Raw genomic sequence first — 25,481 nt, forward strand, 5'->3', positions numbered from 1 at the left:
TCCATCTGCCGCGGTGGCTGCTCTGATGAATTTCAAACAGTGGCTATTCTGCAATAAAGCGTCAGTGAAAATTGGTCTGTATGTATGTAGCACATAATTGTATGTGGTTTGTAGGCACAGGAAGTCATATTTGGGCAAATCTAATTAAAGGAATTTTGTGGTAAATGAGCAGCCATTCTGGCTGCTTAACAAGTATTGTGTTAGCCAGCATTTCAGTTCCCTGGGCACAGAATAGATAGGTAGATGGGATTAAAAAATCCAGTCTCCAAGACTTTCATGGAAGAGTTGGCAACAGCGGTTCACTCAGCTGCTGGGAAAATAATTTGATGGATTTGAGTTCTTAGAGGTGAAGAAGTGAAAGGAGATGGATCCACATCAACCTCTAGATTAGTCAATTTACATCAGCAGGATGGAACCTCTGTTTTCCTCAGTGTGGGAAACAATTTAGAAGAGATCTGCCTCAGAGAGAATTTGTCATGTGCCAAACCGAGGGATTATGCCTCTGCCAGAGACAGCTGTCATAGCTGGAATCTCCTTGTTTGGTGTAGATACATAGAGGAGGCTGAAACAAATGGCTTAAATTGATTTCTGTGGGACTTACATCTGCAAAAAGCCGTTCCTTCCTCAAAGCTAAAACATTTCACCACAGAGTGGCTCATTGTCTTCTCACAGCAGGATGGAGTCTGGGCTTGAAAAAACCCCACAGCACATAACTTTGGCCACCAATAAAGAAGTCAGAATGAGTACAGATTTTTGTACATGGACATGAAGTCATACACACTTACAGGTGTTGGGATGACACGAATTGTCAGGTAACTGTTTCCCTGAGCTCTCCAAACTCTGCCCCAGCTGTGTGTGACTGGGAGAGATGAAGCTGAGCTGAGAGATGAAGCTGAGCTGACTCCTTTCTCTTCTGCATGGAAGAACAGCTCATGTTTCAGGCTTCTGCTGCTCTCACTCTTCCGTGCTCCACGGCAGCCAGCCAGCACAGGGGGCTGTGTGAGCCCGGGAACATCACTTTGGAAAGCAAATCACTGCCTTTGGGCTGCTGCTGGATTCTTTTCATTTGCCCCCAGCAAATCCTTACGGCTCTGATGCTGCTCACAAAATAAAAACAAGAGAGGAGTCTGAAAAGAGCTGAAGGTATAGATTTCACACAAAATAAAAAGAAGAGAGGAGTCTGAAAAGAGATGAAGGCATAGATTTCACACAAAATAAAAAGAAGAGAGGAGTCTGAAAAGAGATGAAGGCATAGATTTCACACAAAATAAAAAGAAGAGAGGAGTCTGAAAAGAGATGAAGGTATAGATTTCACTGACGACATCAAGAGCTGCACAGGGTAAAGGCAAAGGCAGGCAGAGGAGGGGCTTATTTCTGCTGAAACATCCTAAAATCGGGAGTGTGACCCAGGCTGAGTGTCCAGCGGATGGAAAATGCCAGCTCCCAGCCCTCCCCACCCAGCAGAGTTTGGCAGCGTTAGTCCCCACCCTCCAGATGGAATTCCGTGCGTGTGGATGGGGCTGGCTCCTGTCAAACTCTAATCACCCTCGCTGCCTGCAGGGCTGCTCCTTCTATTCGGATAATGAATCCAAGCATAAAAGCAACATGTGGCAAACTAACCACCACAGAAAAGCCTCATTAATGCATCATTCTAGAAGGACAATTATAAAGGCATGGTGAAGGGCAGACAGGAGGAACACATTTGCACTGATTGTTCAGGAAGATGAGTGCAAATTGAGAGAATTTCTCAAATTTTAGTGCAGGTGATTCTATGACCCCTGGAGATTCTTTACTGAAGTTTCCTAGAATGATCCTTTTTGGGAAGCTCAGGAAACTGAGACAATATAATTTGGTGTGCCTGATAAATTAGGTTCTATAAGCAAAGAGGAGCAAATTAACTATATATATAACACGTGTGTGTGTATATTTATATATACACTACCTGGATGCAAGCAGTTCACAGTGGGATTATGGATAATTAAACAATTGTTTGCTTGCTAAAGGTTTCCTGCTTTTTAAGTGTTGCAAGCACACAGCCAACACCAGCACCTGCTCAAAGTCCACCTTGGAGAAACTTCCTACCCACAATAAAACCCAAATATGCTGTGATGGGGCCCTTAGAGTTAATTAGAGATTTCATCTTGAAAAGGGTCCAGCATGCCCAAATCCTATTAACTTCTAAGAGAATTGTGATTACTATGCCCCTTTTAAGATCACGACCCAATCATTTTAATTGCTGGAATATGTTTTATGTATTTTTATGCTAAATTGCCGTTTATTTACTCACGGGAATATTTTCATGGTGGATAAGTCAGTGAAGTACAGGGAAAATCTTCCCTGTATTTCCTGTCTTCAAAGAGGTGCAGAGAAAGCTGGGGTTGTTCAGCCAGGAGAGGAGAAGGCTCCAGGCAGACCTTCGGGGCACTTCTCAAAGAGAGGGAGAGTGACTTTTTAGAAGGGCAGATAGTGATAGGACAAGGGGAACGTCCCTAAACTGACAGAGAGTACCTTTAGATTGGACATCATGAAGAATTTCTTCCCTGTGAGGGTGGGGAGGCCCTGGCACAGGCTGTCCGGAGAGGCTGTGGCTGCCCCATCCCTGAAGTGTCCAAGGCCAGCTTGGATGTGGCTTGGAGCAACCTGGGGCAGCGGAAGGTGTCCCTGCCATGGCAGGGGGCTGGAATGAGACTGTCCTGAAGGTCCCTTCCAACCTGAGCCTTTCTATGACTCTACCATATCAATCCTCCAGCTGCGTTCCAGCTGGAGCAGGGCATCCTGCAGCGTGGGATGGGTGTGCGGCTGCTTCGTACGGGCGTTTGTTGTCACCGATGTTTGCCAAAAACGTCCTGATATGGAAGCTCAAAGTTGCTTTAATTCCCTACCCGTGTGGAAAGGATGAGGGCGAGATCTTCACATAAGCATCGAACAAAGAGTCAGCGTTAGCAGCAACGCTCCGAAAGCCTTTATTAAATCCCAAAACCCGGGCGGAGCAATGCGGGTTTGCAGCTTTCCCCGCGGGCGCTGAGCGGCCGCGCTGCCCGCAGCCCGCCGGGCCCGGGGCTGGCAGTGGCTCTCACCCGGGCGGCACCGGGGGGCGGCAAGCGGGGCTCGGCTCCTCCTTCCCCTTCTCCCTCCTCCTGCTCTCCGTGCCCCGCCTCCTCCCGCGCTCCCAGCGCCGCAGCCCGCTCTGCCTGCCGGCGGCTGGGCGGCTGCCCCTCGCCCATCATGGCTGCGAGCGCGCCGCTGCTGCTGCTGCTGCTGCCGCCGCTGCTGCGCGGCTGCGGGGCCGCCCCCGAGCCGCCCGAGCCGCCCGAGCCGCCGGGGCCCGAGCAGCCCGCGCTGCCCGAGTCGGCGCTGCTGCAGCCCACCGTGCTGCTCGCCATCCTCGCCCGCAACGCCGCGCACACGCTGCCGCACGTCCTGGGCTGCATCGAGAGGCTGCGCTACCCCAAGAGCCGCATCGCGCTCTGGTAAGGCCGGGGCGGCGCGGGGACCGGCGGCTCGGTGGGAGCGGGCAGCGCTGAGGGGAAGCGGCTGCGCCCGCCCCGGGAGCCGGGGCTGGGCTGTGGCGGTCGGGAGAGCTCGCCCCCCGTTCCGGGGTTCCCCCGCGTGTGGGGAGCGCGGAGGCTCTGCCGGGAGCCGCAGGGAGATGAGTTATCCCAGCAGAGCTGGCCTGGAGCCTGGGAACATTCAGCGCCGGAGCATGTGTCCAAATCCACAGGCACGGAGAACTCCGGCCGGTAAATCCCGGGCTTTGTGGGAGCTGGTGGGGATGTTCCAGGGCTGGAGAGCGGGCGGGCTGGGTAGGTGCTGGTGGGCATTGAAAGGAGCATTGTTGCCAGGCTGGAAGATGGATTAAAAGATGTATTCAGGAATCGCAGCATGGGGGCAGCTGCGGCGGTCAAACAGAGGTCGGGATGGGGGAATTGGAGCAGTTTGGGAGCTGGTCAGTCTGCCTTTGCAAGGAGACAAAGAAAAAAAATAATCTTTCAACCTGACCGAAGTGTTGGGAGGAACAGGATCGCTTGGAAAGCCCCAAACAGAGTTTCTTTTTTCTCTGTAGAGCCTGATCCAAAGTTCGCTGAAGTCTGTGGTGAGACTTCTGTTAACATAAAAAGTCAAAGTTTCGTTTTACTTTGAGGGGGCGTGGGGAGGACCTGCTCCCCAGTCACATCACTAAGTGTCATTAAACAGATGTTTCTGTGTGTGCTTCAGTAACGTGGCTGTAATTTGTCTCCAAGTACAGGGCTCTGCATAACGACAGTGCATGTTTTTTTTTTTTTCGTTTTTTTTTCTTTTTTTCTTTTTTTTTCCCCCTTTTCTTGTTACAAGCAAGTTGTGCTATGAGGCCAAATTCTGAGGGTGCCACACAAGTGTGTGGAATCACAGGCTGGTGTGTGGCAGTGGGTAAATTCACATTCGTCTCTGTGTAGATCTGTGACTCATTCATTTTTATCAGTAGGAATTTTGCCAGTTGAGGTTTCCTCATAGCAGATGTGTATAAAAACAGATATTATCAGACCCCACATGGCCTGTGATTCAGCTGAGCTTGGTGCTTATAAAAACTTGTGGGAGTTGTAAGTGCAGTCCTGATCACCAAAGCAGAGCACATCTCAAAATGCCTCTTGCTGTACAAGTTCAAAGTAAGTTTTGTGGCAGGGGGTTTAAGTCCTGCAGGTAATTGGTTGGCTCTACAACTTTTTCAGGACATTACTTGTATTATCCTTACTAGACTTAAGGTCTCTGCAATATTGTGTGAAAGTATTTGTGGGGACTTACTTTAACCTAGCTTAAAATACGCTAAGGTTCTTATAAGAAATCACTCCCTTTTTAAGAGGATTGCACACAGACACAGGGCATGGCTAAGCTGGAAAATCTGCTGATGAAAATGTCAAGATTTATAAAATGAGAGTGACTAAAATTGTCACTGGAAGAGAAGTTCTCAGGATGCTCTGAGTTGTCGTAGGAAGTAAGAGGTACCTGTGGGGTGGCAGTGGTTCCTTGGAGAGGTTTAGTTCTGCTCCTCAATAACACTTGAGCTTTTCCAGGGCTGGCAATGTTCAGGACACAAAGTACCCAGTCAGAGCAAGCTCACATAGATATCTATAAAGTCTCTTGAGAACAAGTGAAACCATTCAGGCAATTTCTGGAAGCATCTTGTGTTTCAGACAGAGTCCTGTCAACAGATGAATGCCAAGATTTACCTGTGTCCCTGTGTTACTGGGATGGTTTGGAGAGGAGGGCAGGGGTGTGGTGTTTGTCACGGACTTGCATTCTTCCATTGCCACTTATATCCTACTTCAGTATTTTCTTAAGTCAGCATTTTAAAATGCCCAACCGTAGATCTTGAGAATGAAAACTAAAACCATAAACCATGTCTCAAGCTCTCTCTGCGTAGCTGGAGGGCTGAAATTGAACAGTGGATTCCTCTGATGGATTTCTAGGGGGGGGCAGGTAAAGATGGGTTAACAGACAATGAGTTTGAAGCAGGCACTGAATTTCCTTTGTGTAGTCTGTATCAATTAATCCCAAGCTTTGTTACCCTGATACTGAGCAAAAGATGTGCGCTGGGCAGCCTTGTGTCCCCTTCTTACCTTTGGTCTTAATTATGACTTAATTCTGAAAGTGATTGTGAAGGACTTGCTGGCTCCTAATGAGCCGAGCAGGCCCTTTGGTCTGGGGCCAGCTGGCACGGAGGAGCCTGGCCTTGCAGTGAAACCCTTCCTTCCCTTCCCTGGCCTTGCAGTTCAACCCTTCCTTCCCTTCCCTGGCCTTGGAGTGAAACCCTTCCTTCCCTGGCCTTGGAGTGAAACCCTTCCTTCCCTGGCCTTGGAGTGAAACCCTCCCTTCCCTGGCCTTGGAGTGAAACTCTTCCTTCCCTGGCCTTGGAGTGAAACCCTTCCTTCCCTGGCCTTGGAGTGAAACCCTTCCCTTCCCTGGCCTTGGAGTGAAACCCTTCCTTCCCTCCCCAGAATCAGGAAATGCAGCCGAGCTGCTCTGGGCCGGTGCTGGCCTGGGTTAACCCCGGCTGTCCTTGCCCGGGACAGCAGGCCGGGTCATCCCGGGATTGTGCTGGTGACTTCAGCTGGGAATCTCTGTGGGACAGCTCGGGTTTCTGTGCCGGCCCTGCTGAGCTTGCCGGGATGCACTTGGCCATCAGTGGCCTGGGAGCCTTTGGAGCCGGCCAGCCCATTCCCAGACTGGGAATGGCAGTGTCCTGCTTTGCCCACAGAACCTCCTGCATGGAGGTGCAGCGCTGAAGGAGCAGCTGTCCCTGTTTGTGGAGGAGGAAGGGTCACAGCTGTTCCCTCCAGTGCTGTGGGGAAACAGGCTGGGCCCACAACAGGAGAGAGCCCAAAGAGAAAACCTGGCTGTGGGACCCAAGTGCAGCTTTTTTATAGCCACAAAGGTTCTTCTGACCTGCTGCTCCCGCGGCTGGGCTTCTCCCAGAGCTCCCTGTGCTCCCAGCCCAGCTGGGAAACTTGCAGGGAAAGTGTACAGCATTGTTTGTGCTGGGCTTGGAGAGCTGCAAAGGGAGGGAAAGAGATCTTTATCTTGGACAGAAATAATCCAGAAGTTCTACAGTCAGTGTGCCCCAACCCTCTTTATTATTAGTGGGGTTTTGTTTTGAGCTTTATCAACGCTGACTGTTTATTTGAGATTGGTCTGTTTCAGGTACAGAGTGTTTGCGTGTCAGGAAGGTTCGTCTTGGCTGCAATAGACAGCCTAAAAGTGTGTGTATTCAGCAGTTTATCGCATTGCCTTAAACTTTATTTAGTCTCAGATTAAGTGATGGTATAGCAAAGAAAGTTGCCTGTAATTTCATCTGCTTCATCCTAGTGGGTCATCTGCTCTCTCCTCTCTTAGTAACCTGGGGATGGAATGCCTGGATAAGTGAGTTGGTGCTTGGGAGCAGTAATTAGGTCCTTTTGTGCTTGAAAATCTGCTTTGGGGATCAGAGTGTGCTTATATTTCAGAAATTATAATGTGAACAATAGTGAGACAGGTGGAAAGATGGGATAAATCCCAGCTGAGAGATGAGTGGATGTACTGTAACACAGCTCCAGTGAGGAAATAGTTTCAGCTTAAAAGAACTGGTTGAAGCTAAAAATAGAAGCCGATGAGATCAGTGTAATAATTGTATGTCATAATTATATATTATTAGACTGGAACTAGCTGATGATATCTGAGCATTTTCTTATTCTTTAGTGGTTTACTTTTCAAATGTGAAAAAATTCCACATAGAGGGCAAACTGCAATGAGATGCAGGGATCATTTAAAACTTTAATGGCTGTTATTACTCTCAGAGAAGTGTTGGCTTTCAAACACCCTGTGTTTTCTGTCCTTGTCTCCATTTGAGCAACGAGGTCAATTTAATCTTCATGGTCATTATTAGTCACTTAGGAATGCTGACATTCCAGTCTGCTGGCTCTGCCTCTCCTGCTTCTGTCCACTGGTGTTTTGCATCCATTTCAGGTGTGCTCACGTGTGCTGTGACTTCCATGTGGCAACATTGAAGCATAGGTTTTAGAAATTAACTGACTTTTCACTTGAAAAAGTCAATTTCACTTGTACTTGGCTCGTCATTTAAATTTGAATGGGATTCAGTTTCCCATTTCTATTTGTAGATACTTTAAATGTATTTATTATGTAGTTTTAATAACAGTCATAGACTGAGAGGGGGCAAGAGCGAGATGGGATTTGCAGAGCTTTAGAATTGCAATTAAGCTGACTTTCCTGTTGTGCAAGATGTTGCAGACAGCCTTTCTGCCAGAGAGCTTGCATTTAGATAACTACATCAAAAGAAAAAATGGGAGTAAATACTTCCAATTTCTAGCTGGGGAAATAGGGGTAGAAAGGTAAAGTAACCTACATGAGATTGTTGAATTTATCAAGTCTGGAGATTGAAGAATCAAGAAATGTCAGTTATAAATACTTCCTTGCTAAGGCCATTTTTACACCAAGGTGCAGAAAAATTACATAAAAATGGAAAACCAGGGAAGGCTGAAGAACTGTTCCATCCCAATATCCATAATCACTTTTTTTTTTTTTTTTTTTTTGGTCGTTTGGGTTTCTCTCCCTCATCTCAGTCTTGGCAAACTGGAGCAAACGGCATCATGAAATTACTCAGCAGAAACTTTTGAAGGGAACTCAAAAATTGCTGCTGTGCCTTGTTGAGGTCTGCGTGGCAAGACTCAAACCACTCTTTGGCTAAAAACTGCAGTTCTGCAGAGAAGCCACAAAAGAGGCAGGATCTCACTTCATCCGTTACATGTCTTTCCTGCAGGGTTGGGATTCCTCATCCAGTCCAGGCTGCCCAGGTTGTGCACTGGCCTGTCTTTTGAACCACCTTCAGCTGTGGGGAAGGTGGGAGGCAGCTGTGGGTCCAAGGACCAGCTGCAACCAGTATTGGCTCTTAAGTGCTCCTATTAATTTTCCCCCACCCCGGCCAAAAAAAAAAAAAAGTCAGTTTCTCTTGTACTTGGCTCACCAGTTATTTCAGCTCCTCATTTCTGGTGAATCTGGGGATAGGGATCAGTTTTGGTCTGATCCAGGGGGAATTCCTGCCCAATTCCTGCTGTCACCTTCATGTTACAGGGGCAAAGCCCTCTCCCCTTCCCCAGTGCTTCTGCAGCTGAGCTAATGCATGGATCTGCTGGGATGGTTAGTGCTGGAATGCACCTCCAAGGCTGCCTGCTCCCAAAGCCAGCTCTGGTGGAGGCACAGCTCTGGTTCAGTTCAGGTTTTTCATGTCTCCAGGGATGGGGACTCTGCAATCCCTGGCCAGCCTGTCACTGTCAAGGATTGTCTTGGAAATTCACGTGGCCTGAGGGTGGCAGACCTTTGGGTTAAAAGCCATTGTTCCAACCACTTTTTCTCCTTTTTCTTTCCTGTTTTCTGTTAAATGGAACACGTCATCTTTTCAGAAAGGTGCCTGGTCGCTGCCCATCAGATTCCTGAGGAAGGGACCCCGGGTGTCTGAGTGCAGCTGGAGAGGGGTTAATCCCTGGGAGTTTTGGCAGGGCCCTTCCTGAGGAGACCAAACCAGGGATTTGTGCTGAGCCAGAGATGGAAGGGCTTTTTTGATCTCTTACGTAAATTATCACATACCTGCAATTATTTATCTGAGTCCCCTGGCACTAAAAATCTTCCTGCACTGGGTCAAGATTCTCTAAAAGCAGATCTGTGCTGCACATGGTGTGCAGAACATGGCCCAGCACTGCTGCCATCTCTCGTCCCAGGAGGCTCCTCTGGGCTACAGGGTGGAGAGGGGACCGAGGTGATGTGGGGCGCTGTCTGTCAGAACCTGGAATTTCCTTCCTGTGGGATGATGTCTCAGACTTGGTATTACTGCAGTCTATTTCTGTGCATCTCATTTCCTTTATTCTGGTCAAGCATTGTGCACGTTGATGGTGCTTATGGCCAAGGGTGGATTAGAGTTAAATGGGACCCACATGCACCAAAATTTCAGGGTAAAGAAAGATATGAATAAAAAAATTTTTGGTGTTCTCTGATCAAGTGGATTTTTTGCCCTCTTCTGTAGAATGCTCAGCTCCTTCATACAGGTATGTGACACTGCTAATAAATTCGTCAATTAAGAAAAACACTATTCTTTTTTCCTTTTTTGTGCACAATTTGCCTCATACAGTGCCTGAATCCAGATTTTAAGCATGAAATGATTCCTTTTGGTTGTGTGTGCAGGCACATGCATTTGTCTGTGTATCTGTATCTGGTGTCCTCGGGCCAGAGCACTTTTGTTACTGTTTCTTTCTGGGGAAATTGGCAGGAAGACCAATAACAACATGTTGATTTTAAACCTTTAAACCATGTGACTATGGATCTGGTATATACTTTCAAATAGAGTTCAGTCATTAAAGTTTGATGGTGAACCACTTAGGTTGTGATAAAGTTTTGCAACATTACACATTGTTCCTCCTCTTGACATGATGTGGCACTGCTAAAAACCAGCTAAATTTTGTACTTGAGACTGAATTCACTGCAGAGGACTGAAATTGTGCTAATGGCCTATAAAGCAGAAGTTCTTATATTTCTTTGGGAGAAGTAGTTGTTTATTTGAGGTAGCTGTTAGACATTTTGGGAAGTGAAATCTTGCTCAGAAGTGAAGGCTGCTTTCGTTATGACCAACTATTTAAGCATTCAGTGTTTTCCTAACATGTAGAATCAGGCAAAACTGAGGATGAAAGCTGGTAGTGTTGTTTTGGGAATATGCCTTCATATGGTTGTAATACATGGAATAAATAGATTTTCCAGCTATTTTACTCTGTCTTGGTGGACTGATAGGAATGACACACCTAAAAGATAAACCTTAAAGATAAGCAGATATTGATCTGGATCAGGATTTTGAGGCTGTTCCCCCTGGAGCTCATGAGGATCTAAATTCATGCAGAAGCAGAAGATAGTGGTAGTCTATGTAAATTACAGTGCCATGGTAGGGCTCCTTAAAGCTTTTTTATATTAGTTTTGTAAGGCTTCAGCTCCAAAAGATAATTGTTTGCTGGATTTTTGTTTTGTTTTAAAAATATTTTTTCCTGTAAGGAAGAAAAACATGATTTATAATTATGCTTTTTTTTTTCTCCTTTCCTCACACAGAGTACAGGCTTCCCTTGATTCTAAAAGGATTCTTTGCTTGGTTTTGCCCTTTGATCTCTCTGCAAGGGAAGGCTATGTGTGGCTGCAGCCTGGTTTGAATTTTGCCCAGTGGCAACAGCGAGGTTGTATTACCTGTGAAGGGTTAGTTTATATCCTGAAGCTGATAGCAGGTGCTTATCTCTTCAGTTAGCAGGTCAGATCCTTCAGTTGGCAGCTCACCATCTGCTCTTAAAATGGTGTTGCATTGTACCTTTGGGGCTAGAATGAGAATTTAAGTTGTTGTTTCAGTTGTTTCCTGAGTACTTTCAGTCATTTTTGTAAGGTACTTGGGGAAATTCAAGGTCAGGTTGGATGGGGCTCTGAGCAGCCTGGACTGGTTGAAGATTCTCTCTTCATTGCAGGGTGGTTGGACTGGGTGACATTTAAAGGATCCTTCTCACCCAAACCATTTCAGGATTGGAGGAAAAGGCTGTTTTCCAGCATTCCTACTTTGAACTGCTTATTGTGACAAGGAAGGTAAATGCTAAAACTCTGACAAATGCAAACCCTTTGTTGGATTTTTTTTGTTGGTTGGTTGGTTGATTTTTTCCCTCTGGTTTTCAGCTCAAACATGTAAATTATTCCCTACCAGACTTCAGCCAAGTGAACTTGAGTCCTGTAGCTGGACTGCTGTATCACTGGTTAACCAAAAGCCTGCTTCAGGCAAGTCATAAAAAGATGTTAGCTAGGACATGTGATTTTGGACAGGAGAAGCTGCAAGAGTTCTGTCCCCACAGTTTGTGTCTAGGGGGCAAAGAGGAACATGACCAGTGAAGGTTTGCAGCGAAACTCTTCTCTCTCAATCGTCAGCACTCCCCAGTTCCTGTGAGGAAGCAGGAATGTTACATCCTCTTTGCATCCAAAAGAGAACCAGACAAACAAAGTGCGTGAGTGAGATGGAAACGTGGTTCAGTGTGTGCTGCAGGGGCAGAGCAGGTGCTGAGCTCTGTGCTTGGCTGCACTGCTCCAGGGAGCTGTTTTGCCTTTTCCTTGGGGTGTCCCAGAGTGTGTCCTTAATGCTGGGAGACCCCTTGTGCTTCATTGAGGGTGTGTTTTTACTCTTGCAAATTCTTCGTCTTCAATGAAGACAACAAACACATTCCTGTAGTCTAACCAGAACTTGTAATTAACACCATAACTCATAAAGACAATGACAAAAATATTTGCAGTTCAGTGAAAAGCACAGCAGTTACATACAAAAGTCACTAAACTAGACTAACAAAAATCCTAGTTTTAAAAAAAGACAATGAAAGATATGTCAACATAGGACCTGCATGATTAGGGTACAGATTTATGTTTTCATTTTGGGGAAACAGTAAAAACCAAGCTCTTTCTCTTTTCTGTAAATGGAAGGATTAAAAAGAGTTCTAGTGTCTTCAGGAACTGCTGGCCTGCATTTTATTTCTCCTTAATTCTTGGCTACAATTGGCTAGAATTACCAGTGGGAGAAATAGCTGGAATAGCTTTCACGTTTGGAAATTAAATTTTCAAGGATCTGTTTTGCTGGTGGGTTGTACAGGCTTAAAAAGTCAGGAGGAGGAGTGCTGTCAGCAGGGAGCAAGGTGGGATAATCTCCTGTTATGGACAGGACCCCTTGCTGCCCGAGGGATGAAAGGGAGTGGGAAGACTGGGAGCTCCAGTCACTTCTGCAGATCCTAGAGATGGAGAAAAGGGCTGGTGACAGTGGAGTGTCTGACATGACTTTGTGATGCTCCTGGATTGAACTGGGGTTCCTTAGGGGGTTCTGGTGAGGAGTAAGATGTGGAGATGTTAATTTTCTGGTGGATTCTGTGTGCTGGCAGGGTTGGGAAGCAGATTGGTGCTGACTTGGCCGGGTGGCATTTTTCTCTCTCAGCGTGTGCAGAGGGTTTCTGGAAGTCCTTTAGCCAGTTCTGCACTTTCAGTGCCTGGAACTCCATAGCTTCTCCAGTTTTCTTGGCTCCATCTCCTTCAGCATTTTCAGATGGGAGTGGGATGCTGGTAGAGGTGAATCCTTTCTGTCCCTTTTGCTACACAGGACAGCTCAGGTGATGGTTGGGGCTGGGAGTTCCAAGCTGCTGCAGACTGAGATATGAGCAGGTTATTCAGGCCCTGGAGGTGTAGAAAAGCCAGCTGCTGGTAGGGACCAGGCACTGCATGTGCTCTGTGCCATTTGTACCTGGTTTAGCACAACCAGTTCTTGCAGCAGCAGAGCAGTAGCCCAGTACTGTGCTCATTTTTCCCAGCCTGACTCCCTTAGCATTACTGGACTCACTCCCATGAATCAGTCTCTGGATGCTGCTGGTGTTTGCTCCAGATATGTGTTCCTTCAGTACGAAGCTCTGGATTGAGTTTCTATTTATTTGCCTCTGAGATGGGCAGCATGGTTTTAGAGGAGCCTTCCCAGACTCTTCTGAATTGGTTGGTAGAGAATAAAAATTGCTTTTGGGTCTTTTGCCTCCTCAAATATTTTCTTCCTCTGGCTCTGGCTGTCAGAGACTAAGGTTGCACTCATTTTTCAAAACACCAGTCTGAAATAAGTTCAGTGTGTGTGACTGGAATATGAAAATGTCACTGGTGCTAAATGCTGTCTCTTATTTTATGATTTCTTTTAAATTCAATTTTTTTTTACTTGAAGCAGGATTTAAGTGGAAATTATCATATATCATTTTAAATGGAAATTAAATTACTGAGTGTGTTTGTGGTACATGTTTTATCCCTCCTAACATACACTTGCTCCCCCTTCTCCCTTTATTTCTCACACAAACAAGTTGTTGCTTCCACAAAAACTCTTGTCAATGAGATGTTTTTTCAGACTAGTGAGCTCATGGCCGTCTGCTGGCAGAACTCTGCTCTGACTTAATACAAACGAAGGCTGCTGCCAGGATTTTTTGGCTAATACCTGAGCCTTGAAGGAAGCTCTGTTTCACAGAGCAAGAATTGAGCTGCTGTCAGTGGTGCTTCCAGCAGCCTTGCCTACAAACTTCCCATCTGGATTTTTGGATGAGCCAGTCTTTGTATATGTGGTGCAGATTTATGGGGGCAGGAGTATGTGTCCAGGGCTAGGCTGGGCCCAAGCAGGAGTTCCTTTTCTAAATTCACCATTTCATTGTGCAGTGATGTTGGTAGGTTCTGCCTGTGGAGAGCTTCAGTTACCTCCAGGTTTGCTCTGTTGCACTTTTGCAAGGTGCAGAACTTGTTGCTCATGGAGCATGTGGATCAGAATGACAAGTGACAGCCAGAATAAAGGCAGTGTCCCACAGAGATCTGCTGAGGAGAAATGTGCTTCAGGTCTTTCACCTCTCCAGTAGAGTGAGATCTCCAAGGAGAAGTGATGGTGTGTTACATCTCCCAGCAGGAATTGCCCACCTGGCAAAGCTGACCAGGCTCCAGCAGCTCCTGCAGATGTGTGGCTTGTTGGGTACTACAAGGACACCTTTGGGACAGCCCAGATGTTAAGGAAAACATCTGGTTCTAATAGTTTGGACACATAGCTGGACCAAACCTCCAGCCTTTCCTCAGGAGAATGTATTTCTTCCAGGTCTGCTGACCCAACAAAGGTATATTTCTTGCAGTTCTGTGCTGGCATGGAAGTTAAGAATATCCTTGGAAGAAGCCAAAACAAAGAGCCCAAACCCCTAGATTTCAGCTAATTAGAACTTGTATTAAGTTACATGGCCTGAAAAGTTTAATTAAACTCTCTAAAACAAGAGTTCTACCCAACTGCAGCCACTGATAAATTGGCAGAAGTTTAAGAGCAGAATGATTTCTCAAAGGAGACATAACCAGCCTCTCAGTTTTTCCATGAACTATCTTTATTTCGTGTATTTAAAAAATCCCTCTAGTGGCCTGGTACTTCTATGCTATGTCAGCTGTTCCCTTGCAAGCTGATTTTGCACATCAGTTGCTGCTATTGCATGGATTTGAGATGGAGCTGTTGGGGGATTATTTGAAAGGCTTTAGAAGAAGGATCTGAGATGGTTTCAGATGAATTTTTTTTTAACTGCTGGGGTTTTGGATTTTGGGGGGGGTTTGTTTGGGTTGGGGTTTGGTGGGGTTTTTTCAGTGGGTTTTTTGTTTGGGTTGTTTTGGGGGTTTTTTTGTTTTGTTTTGGGTGTTTGTTTTTTTTTAGTGAGTTTTTTGTTTTGTTGGGGTTTTTTTGAGTCAAGCAGGTGATGCTAAATCTTTGAATTCCATATGGGGCCATTAGCTGATGCTTTGCCTGCACTGTGCAGTGGATCATATTAAATGATCTATTGAACATAACTCCCAAGAAACTTAATAGCTTCAGCTAATAAACCAAGCCATTAGGTTTCAATTTATCTGCTGATACATCACATCTCTGTGTAAACCCCAAAGTCTTCAAAGACAGCAATATTATTTTGTATGTGGGTGCATATTTTGTAGTATCTAAGAAGTGGAGGCATGTTGTCTGTTATTCCCTGTGCAGTGCTGGGGTTGGGGTTAGGATGGTGTTTACCCCTGGCAAAGGGAGAGCCTGGGACTGGATTCCTGCATGCTCAGCAGAGGGACTGTGGGTTCCTTGGAGCTGAACATTCTCTGCTCTTTCATTCCTCCCACAGCAATGCCTTGTGCTGAGGTATTGCAAAAATTCAGTTTTCCAGCCTTTGCAGTTGCCTGAGAGCCCCAGGGAGCTGAGATGTCCAGGCCTGGGAATGCTGCTGGACAAGTGCTCTGATGCGTGTAGGGGCTCCTGGGCCAGAGCCTGTCCCTGACATGTCCCTGCCCCTGAGGGAACAGTCAGGTCCAGCACCTGCAGCTGTGCTGGGGCTGGAATGCACTTTATCTCATGCACTTCATCCCCTGGAATGGAGGTAGCTAAGGTGGGAATCTTTCCCAATGGAAAATAGCATGGTTAGGAGCCATGCTCTGCAGAATAAAGGCACATGTGCCTTTTTCAGGGCTTCCAGTTACCCAATTTCCTAGGAACTGGTTAATGAAAGACCTAAGTGCCCATTTCCTCTCTTTATTTACATCCAGGCAGTGATGGGGGAAAAAATACCTATCCTCAAACTGCATTAGTGGTCAGGATTAAACCTTAAAAAGATAAATTGTGCATTTGCATTCTTCTCCACACCTCACTTGCTGATGCAGCCTTCAGTGCTTGGCTCTCCCAGAGGTTTGCCTGTCTTCAGTGGTTGCTCCCTGGGATTTGTCCCTCTCCAGTGATTGCTCTCTGAAATCCACAAAAAGAACAGACCAGCAGAAGGGAGAATTGTGGTGTTGTGTCGTGCAGAAGAAGCAATCCCATCCACCAAGTGTCCCTCTGTTTTCATGATCCAGTTTCCTTAGCTGGGGATGGGAAATGCACAGCATTACTTACAGAGGACTGCAGAGCCTTTAGCTTACAAGATTAGAGTTAAGATCTCACTGTTTTTCTTTGTCTTCTCTTTAGCATTAAGTCAGCCATCAGCACAGCAGCAGTTTTCCATCACTTCGAGTCCAGTTTTCCAAGAGAGAATGTGTTCTGAGCCTGGCATCTGTAGCGTGTCCCGTGTGCTGACCCCACAGCAGCCATGTGTGCAGCACATGTGTGTCCATAGGAGAAGCCCTGTGGGTTTCTGTATTCCCTGAGTGAAACATGAGATCACCAATTGAAGAGATTCAGATCCAGAAATTTTAGCTAGTCCAAAGTATTTGGAATTTAAAGTAGAAATACTTTGCTTTTAATTTTTTTCTTCTCTCCAGTACTACTACTTCACTGCTTTAAAACTCTAAACCCTAAAAATCAGGGACCTCATATCAAAAAACCCAGAGTGGTTTTTTTTTTTTCAGGGCTGGAGGCAAAATACTTGGATGGGAAGAGAGATTTTGTCTGTGAGTTTATGAGAGTTTCTTAAAAGCAACACAGAGGAAAAGTTGTCCTTGATATTGGTCACAAATTTATCACTAGTCTGACAAGTACTCTGTGAATGCACTAAGTAAACTGCTCTACAAAAGCTGAATATCTGTAGTTTATTTCAGTGTATATTTTGGAAGGAATGTTAGCTTATTTTATCATTCCTGGCCCTGACACCCACTCCTTTTTTGTGACTTGGGAAAATCCATTAATCTTTTTGGTTTTGTTTCTCTCTCTGCAAAATGAAGGCACAGTGCTGCCTCAGTGCAAGGTTGAGACCCTTGCTGTGGGTTTTGGGCATGGTCTCTGACCTCTGTGATTCACATCACCTCACTCCCAGAGGTACAGTGCAGATGAGCACACTTAGCCATTCAAACCAAGAACGCTGTGAAATCTATCAGGAAAAACTTCAGAAGATTTTAATGGATAAGTTCATTATTTCATCCTAGCAGAGTGGTGTTTGTTGTGCTTTCCCTCTCCCCTTAGTCAGAATCCTGTCAGCATATGAGGTTGTCACCTTTTCAGCTGTTTCTTTACCGGAAAGGGGATGGACAGAATTACATCCAGGAAAACTCTCTACTTCATCTCTAAAGGTTGAATATATTTTTCCCTGCTTGGCTGCAGTAGTTGTTTTTCTATTTTGTTAATTATGTATAAAACATTTTCAGCCATTTGCCAGCAAATATGATGTAATCCATTTATTTTCAAGCAGTGTACCATTGCATGCAATTCAGAGAACCTCTGTTTTCCAGGGTAACTGGCTACTTGAGGAAAATTAGGCCAAAATTATGAAGTCTCAAGTTCCATGCTGGCTTCAGCAAAGTCTAACTCTAAAATAACTCACTGATGACTGTAAGTGTTAGTTTAAGGTTGGTGAAAGCAAAGTTTGGCTTAAATTCCTTTATGCCAAGGGAAGCCTGTGCCAGGGAGAGAGTAATGAAACCTGCTGTGTTTGTGTGCTGTGAATTTGCAGTGGAGCAGGGGAAATGTCTGGTCTGATGTTGTTAAATATTTTGTATTGTAGGTATGTCTTGTAGGTTCACAGGGATGGTTCTTTGGTCGGGTTATTAAAGTGCTGATTCTGAGAGGGAAGAGCTGGTCAGATCTCCAGTGCTGACACTTCAGTTCTGCTTTTTTGTTGCTGATTCCTTGATCCCAGGATATGGGAGGTTAAATGAGTTTTGTCTGGGTTTTCATGGGTCTTCTCTGAAGCTCTGATGATCCCTGAAAAGGCAAAAATCTGATATTCCTGGGTCTGTGGCTAACTCGGGTGCTTTATCCTCTGGCTGTGCCACTTGGTGGAGTGTGACAAGTGGAACAAACTGCACCCTGGGCATCACCCTGGCTGGTGCCTTGCACAACCTCTGCCTGTTTGGGTGGTGAGGGCACTGTGCTTTGTGCAGGTGGTGAAGGGGAGGGTCTGCAAATGGCTTGGAAGATGGACACAGAGGAGAGGTCAGGCCCCAAATGTCAAACTCAGTTTAACAGTGCAGTGAAGATGGGATGGGGTGAGAAGCCTGGGCTTCCTGGAAGCATTGAAGTGCTTGGAAACAGGGTCTGAGTTAATTAAGTCCATGAAGGGGGCATGGGTCAGCCCTTAAAGCCTGGCTGGTGAGTGCAATATTGTGTAAGGTCACAGAAAGTGACCATAAAGCTCATCCAGTCACACCCTCTGCCACGGAGGACACTTTCCATGATCCCGGGCTGCTCCAAGCCCCATCCACACCTCACCGTGGACACTTGCAGGGATCTAGGGACAGCCACAGCTTCTCTGGGCACCCTGTGCCAGGGCCTGCCCACCCTCACAGGTTCCTTCCCAATATCCCATCTAACCCTGCCCTCTGGCAGTGGGAAGCCATTCCCTTGTCCTGTCTCTCCAGGCCCTCGTCCCAAGTCATCTCCAGCTCTTTTGTAGGATGCGCTCCACTAGAATGACAGCCTGGTTCCTGAAATGTCTCCTCCTGTGGTTATCCTGTCGATTAGGAAAACCTCTTCCAGGCTGTAGAGGTGAAAGCTCTGCAGCCGTTTGCCATTTTATTATTCAGAAATAGTGACAAACCAGTTAGAATGTATAAACCAGTATGCTGAGCATTTGATTTATTTACTTTTCTTGCATTACCTTTTCTGTGTGGTTCTTTTTAATATTAATGCAAACTGCAAAGCTGGTGCATGTGCCTTGACTTAAAGACAGATTGTCCTGACTTGCACTCATCATCTCCTTTCATTTCCTGACCATATGGCAGACAGCAGCATCCTGGGATGTGTTTTGTGGACAATATCAGCTTCCTTCAGGTGGCTCCCACCAGCTGCAGCACCTTGGATATCTTTGGATGAACTTGGAGAGAGTGTGGGTGGAGTTCATGCCTATGGCTAACTTTTGCTGCTGTGTTTTGAAGTTTCTTTACCTGTTTTTGGTACTGTGGGCCAGATTGAAAAGTGGTTTTAAAGCAGAAATTCTCCTTTGCTGGAGAGAGGTGTGTTAGCCCTGTGAATTCCTGAAAGACCAGGTTGGACAGGGCTTGGAGCAACCTGGGCTGGTGGAAGGTGTCCCTGCCCATGGCAGGGGGTGGCACTGGATGGGCTTTAAGGCCCTTTCCAGCCCAAACCATTTAGGATTCTCTGGCTTCCCATCAGCCACACACCTGAGTGACTTAAGAACGAGCCTCAGCAGGTGACAGCATTCAGGGGATCAATAATGCAAATCTCTCACTGGCTGTGATGATGGAGCCTGTGTGGGAGGTTAGGATCCATGTCTGAGCTGTGGAGCTGTGCTCTCCCCAGCATCATCTGGAGCTCTTGGACCAGGATTACTCCAGCACATTCTTGTGTCTTTGCTGTTGGCCCAGAGGCTGGGCTCCGTGGTGGGGAGGAGGGCTGGCCATGGACAGATCAGTCCCACTCCTTGCCTCACCTCATGCTGTGCTCGAGGCAAATCATAAAATCATTAAGATTGGAAAAGACTTAATGGTCACAGTGGTCTGGCTGTAAAAGTGAGGATAACCTTGCCCTTGCCTACATACTTGACTGATCTCTGCAGAAACACAATTACAGAATAAAATTACAGAACGCCTTGAGCTGGAAGAGACCCACAAGGGTCATGGAGTCTCACTCCTTTGCTCCTAAAACTAAACTGTGTGACAAAGACCTTGACTGAGAACCTCCTTGAACTCAGACAGGGTTGGTGACATGACTTCCCAGGGGAGCCTGTTCCAGTGACACCCCTCACAGTGAACTTTTTTCTGAGAGTTCAACCTGACCTTCCCCTGGTGCAGCTTCACTCTATTTTCCCATGTCCTATGACTGGTCACTAGAGAAGAAAGTTTCCAAGGATGGAGACTCCTAAAAGCCATCCAGACATGATTCTGGGCAGCTTGGTCTTGGTGTCCCTGCTAGAGGAAGGGGGCGTGATGACCTCCAGAGGTTATTTTGGTGATTCTTGTCTTGTGGTGCTGAATTACCAGCCCAGGGTCATGTTGGAAAGCTCCTGTGCAGCAGTGGGGTTGGGACAGCCCTGTGGCTTGGAAGAGGAGGTGCTCCCACAGCAGGAGGAAGGCCAGCCTTGCCTGCAGGCTTGCTGAGATCTAGGGCAGTGCCTGGGTCCCTTGGGAGATAAAAGATGTAAAACATGGCAGCTCTTCTCCTTATGAAGAATTTGTTACAGCTCCATGGTTGACTTTTCTTGCTGTACCTCCTGAATGTATTTTGAAAGCAGATTCTGTGCTAACATTTTCCATCCCAAAGGTAACTGACTTGCTTGTACAGAAGCTGTAGAAGAAATAGTCAAGAAATTTACTTCTGTTTCTATTCCTCTGTGTCTGTACTACATGTTATAAACACCTGGGATTTTATCATCCTTATGTTGCCCAGTTTTCCTGCAAGCAGCCAGTAATTCACAGCCGGCTGAGGAGAGCAGGAGTGTTTATGATGTGCCTGTGCCAGCCTTGGCCCTGTTATCTTGCTCTGTAAGAATGAACTGAAGTTATTCTTAGTGTCTAAAGCTCCACGAGTTTCTGGGCACACAGACAGCTCGTTGTGCTGGGGATTGAGACAGTGCTGGGGATCACACAGTGAGGTTTTAGCGGGCGGTCCAGGTCCTGGGGAGGATTTTGGCTCTGACCCTTCCAGCAGCACTGAAAGGGGAATGGTATTCTGTCGGCTGAGCGTAAACCCTGTGTGTTTTTCCTGTGCAGCATAGCAAACTTTGACTTGGGTATGATAGATTTTTTTGTTACCTTTCACAAGCAAACTAGAAATAGTTCACAGACATCTGCTGATCACAGTTTGAAAACTGCTGTTGTCAAGCTACCCTGAGGTTGAATTCCATTGGAAAAACTCTCACTGACTTTGTCTGCTTCTGTAATCACAGAATCACAGAAGGGTTTGGGTTGACCTTTAAGCCCATCCAGTCCCACCCCCTGCCATGGGCAGGGACACCTTCCACTAGACCAGGCTGCTCTAAGCCCTGTCCAGCCTGGCCTGGGACACTGCCAGGGAGTGGGCAGCCACAATTCCATGGCTTGGTCTGTGCTCTGTATTACCTGTTCCTGGTGGGAGCACTGCAGATCCTTGGGGTGGAAAGAGTTTCCCTGCATAAGCAGTGAAAAAAAACCCCCGAAATTGTTGTAAATGCTTTTACCTGTGCAAGGCAAGTCTGGAGCTCTCTCTCAGGGTCCAAACCTTTAAACTTGGCACGGCTCCCTGTGTGAGAGCAGGGCAGAAGGAGCTGTTGGATTGACAGCAGCCGTGTGTGCTGGGATTTCTGTGTGTGTGTGTAACAATCCGTTCATGTGGCGCATGCTCCTGCTGCAGCCCTCTCCGTGCCCAGACAGTGAGCCCTTTCATGGAGAAATGCAGAGTCATATTTCTGAGTGCAAATTAGCCAGGGGATTGTTAGCAGTGTGGGCTTGGCCAGGCTCATTTCTGTGAGCAGCTCTGCCTCTGGAGCAGGGGAGGTGTGGGCAGACACCCCGTGTGTGTGCTGCCAGCAGACGGGGGAGCCCAGGGCTGGCCCCCTGCCCTCTTGGGGGACAGCTTACACACAGGGCCAAGAGTCCTTCAGCCAAATGTCCTTCAATTTGACTTGCTGTCTCTCACAATTAGACTTTCCCATAGGGTGGTGCATCAGGAATACAATGCTTTGCAGTGGGCTCGTTGTCCTGTGTGCCCCAGGAGTGCTCAGGAGCTGTCCCAGCCTGCTGGGAGTTGCTGGGATGCTCCTGGGATGCATTGCTGGCATTGCATGGGTGACTCAGTGGTGAGGCTGCTGCACTAGGGCAGTCCCCAGCGTGGGACCCTGTCTGACTCCAGACTTCCTTCCTGCCTCTCACTCCCCTTTTCCAGGCCTTTGTGGGCAAGGACAGATTGTTATTCTGGTGGAATGGACATGTACTGGTGGGGCACATGTGAGCCTCAGCTTTCTCTGGCTGTACAGCTCACAAGGGGCAGGGGAGGAGCAAGTACTGCTCTCTTCACTCTGTGACCAGTGACAGGACTTGGGGAAATGGCTGGGCCAGGGCAGGGTCAGGCTGAGATCAGGAAAGGCTCTTCCCCAGAGGGTGCTGGGCACTGCCCAGGCTCCCCAGGGAATGGGCACAGCCCCAAGGCTGCCAGAGCTCCAGGAGTGTTTGGACAACTCTCCCAGGGATGCACAGGGTGGGATTGTTGGGGTGTCTGGGCAGGGCAAGGGTTGGACTGGATGATCCTGAGAGTCCCTTCAAACTCAGCATACTCTGTGTTGATCAAAGGAGCCTTCTCAGAGGTGGGCACAGAGAAGCACGAGGTGCCACAGTCAGCTCTGCAGGTCTGTGCAGTCCTGCAACGTGACTGCAAAGCCTGCAAAGGTGGCATTTTCCAAGCTGTCATTTAGTGAGTGTATCCCTGGATGCACACATCCAGCCCTGCTGAGCTGGAAGGTGTCTTCCAGCACTTGTGCCACATTTTTTCAGGAATCGTCACGCGTACACTGAATGCTTTACTGACGAGGTTTTCTCCAGGATGTCTCTGTGCACCTGAGTATGCAGGCAGGCAGCAGTCTGCTGGAGACAGCTCTGGAGGGCTTGCTGCTCTTGTCCTGTTGACAGTCCTTTTCAGCCTGCAGCAACAGCAAAGGAATTCCTGGTGCACTGGAGAGGCACAGAGTGTGGATGGAGATCAGCCCTGGGTTCAGAGCTGAGCCCAAACAGACCTGCTGGGGTGGCAATCCTGTTGCGAGGCCTGCACAGGGGGTTGTTGAAAGCCTTCTAAAAAAATAGTAATTTACTGAGTGAAGGCTTCCCTCAGCCCTTCTGGTGGGCTGGAGGCTGGTGAGCTGTGTTCTGAAAAGTGCTGCAGGGGAAAAAAAGATCTGTGTTGCAGTGACCTTTGCATCAAGCTGTAGATAAAGTTTGAAAGTTCCAGGGAGTCTGATGTGAAAATGTGGAGTAGTTTTGGTCTTCATTAACTGTTTAACTTTGACCATCCCCTACCCTTCTAAACATAGCCATTTTCTCTCTCCAGAGGGAAAAATCCTTTTGGATAGCCTAGCATCCGTTGCCACTTTGTTTGTAGGAAGAGCAGTTTATGGCTTATTCTTATATTTCTCTACTCCAAATGTTTTTGGATCTCTTCTCCAAATGATAAATTTGGGGTTCATCTCAGAGAGTACTGTTGCTGGCACTCATTGAGCTCTTCTTCCTGTTCTCTTATTCTGTTATTTTAGGTTTGTGATGGCCTCAAAGAAAAGCTGTCTGACAACTTTTGTGAAGAATGGCTTTGTTATTGCCTATCAGCAAAATTTTCACATGAAAGGGTCAGTTACTGTGTAAAGCTCTCCAGTGTCACACAAAACATGCTGCCAGTTTCCAGATCACAGAGCAGATTCTCAATTGATAAAAAGTTGAGAATTAGCTTAGTGTGTTTCTTATTGCTGCTTGGACTCCTAATTAATGATGTGAATTAAAATATTCTGTTTTCGTTCCCTAATTTCTTATATTATTTCTTGCAGCTAGCACTGGGCAAGAGATGAAAAATCTCTTTTTTGTAGTCATTTAATTACACAGTATTCCAGCAAGAGTGTATTTCTGTGTGTTGAAATTACTTTTTAGTCTTGTAGGATGTTTAGAATAAAAACTGATTTGTAATGAAGTCATATTTCCTTGCCTGGAAGGGTCCATCCTTACACACCTGGGAGGAATGGAACATACCAGCCTCACCCACATAACTTGGTTATGTTCAGCCAATCCTGTTTGTCTCTGGATGGGGCTTGGAGCAACCTGGACTAGTGGAAGGTGTCCCTGCCCATGGAGTGGGATGAGTTCGAGGTCCCTTCCAGCCCAAACAGTTCCGTGGTTCTGTGTGGAACTGATGCAAGCTCTTGCTGGGTGGTGTGGAACAGGACTGGGAAATTATTTGGGTCTGTGTTTCCCTCCCTGCTGGGTGTCTGGTGGTCCATGGTGTGGGTGTTCTCACCAGGGCTGAGGCAGGCTCTGGGACCTTGGCACTGCTCTATCTGCAGAGACCAGAGCTTTTCAGGTGTTTCTGTTTTGGGGACCCTTGGAAATGTGTTACAGGCCCACATTCAATGTGACCATGGAAAATCAGTGGTGCTGAGCGCCTAAATAGGAAACCCATCCATTTTTTTTTTTTAAATCCCAGTGTTCCTTCCCAGTGGCTTACACACTTGCGTTAATCTCAAACAGCTGCATCAGCTGGTGTCTGAGTTAGTTGCAGGGATTAAGCTATCCTTTCAGAAATTACACAACTGTTGCAATTAATTCCTCCTTTGAACAATTGATTTCAGAGGCCAGTCACCACCCTGATCCTGCATGTATGGGATTTCCTGGGCTTCCCTTAGGGGCCTTGTTCTCTTGAAGCCAAGTCTGCTTGGAAATACTCACAAGATGCAGCTGGCTTTTTGTTTCTTTAAAGCTTAGCAGCTTTAAAGCATGGGGTGAGCATGGGGAGAACTAAAGACAGAGGGAGGACTTGGGATTGAAGCAGCAAGAGCCTCCTTGTATTGCAAGAGAATTCCCATTGCATGGATGCCAGGGGAGCTGTTGACTTCTGGCATGAGGGAGCCAGAAAGGTTGATTGAGATAAGATACAAGGAAGTTTTTTACAATGAGGGTGGGCAGGCCCTGGCACAGGGTGCCCAGAGAAGCTGTGGCTGCCCCTGCATCCCTGGCAGTGTCCAAGGCCAGGCTGGACAGGACTTGGAGGAACCTGGGATCATGGAAAGTGCCCCTGCCCATGGCAGGGGCTGGAATGGGATGGGCTTTAAGGTCTCTTCCAACCCAAATCATTCTGGGATTCCATGATTCTGTCATGGGGAGTGAGGGACAGGAAAGTGAGTGATTTCTTGAGGTAGCATGGAAAGAGCAGAGATCCTGGTGTGCACAGAAGTATGTACACACATACATCTGTGAGTCATTCGCTTGGACTTGGAAGACCACTGAAGGTTTTAAAATCAGTGCTGCTGCCAGCAAAATCCATTATGCACAGCTGCTGAAGGGCACTGGGAAGCAGTCAGAGGGGAGCCCTGTGTGCTGCATTCCTGTGCTCTGAGTGCTGTTCTTGTGCAGCTGCCCAGCCTGGGGAGCGGCGCTGCTCGCCTCGCTGGTTCCACGCTCCCACGCAGCTCCCTGCCACCCATCTGGGCCCGGGTGGCTTGGGGACCAACTTAAAATAAAAAAAATAATTAAAAAAAAAAGGTACTTCCAAAAGTCTGTCCTTAATTAAGGAAACCCTAGAAGAAATGCCAAGTCACTATGAAGCCAAAAATCTTATACATACATTAGAATTTTGGCAGCTTATTTAAATGCTTAAGCAGTTCTTTGAACTTGGGCTGGATGTTGAGGCTCTGTTTATGAAGTGTGTGAGCATAATTGTGCTAAAATAAGTGATTTAGATGGTTTGGATCTGTCCAGAGTCTCTGGACTACATTGTTGGTGTGTTACCCCTGATCCCATGGGTGCCTGGGAGATCTGAGATACCGAATTTCAGATTCACAGATGTG

General features: G+C 46.9%; 1 protein-coding gene across 1 annotated transcript in view; it reads left to right on the top strand.

Moving 5' to 3' along the window:
• The first annotated feature begins 3,152 nt into the window (after positions 1-3,152).
• COLGALT2 (collagen beta(1-O)galactosyltransferase 2) overlaps positions 3,153-25,481 on the top strand; it is a 45,968-nt gene continuing 23,639 nt past the window's right edge. Inside the window, exon 1 of the mRNA XM_064427810.1 lies at positions 3,153-3,470. Within this exon, the coding sequence (XP_064283880.1) occupies positions 3,226-3,470 (245 nt within the window). The 5' untranslated portion in view covers positions 3,153-3,225. The remainder of the gene's footprint in view (positions 3,471-25,481) is intronic.

The sequence above is a fragment of the Passer domesticus genome, chromosome 7 (genome assembly GCF_036417665.1).
Source record: "Passer domesticus isolate bPasDom1 chromosome 7, bPasDom1.hap1, whole genome shotgun sequence".
In the NCBI taxonomy this organism is placed as follows: Eukaryota; Metazoa; Chordata; class Aves; order Passeriformes; family Passeridae; genus Passer; species Passer domesticus.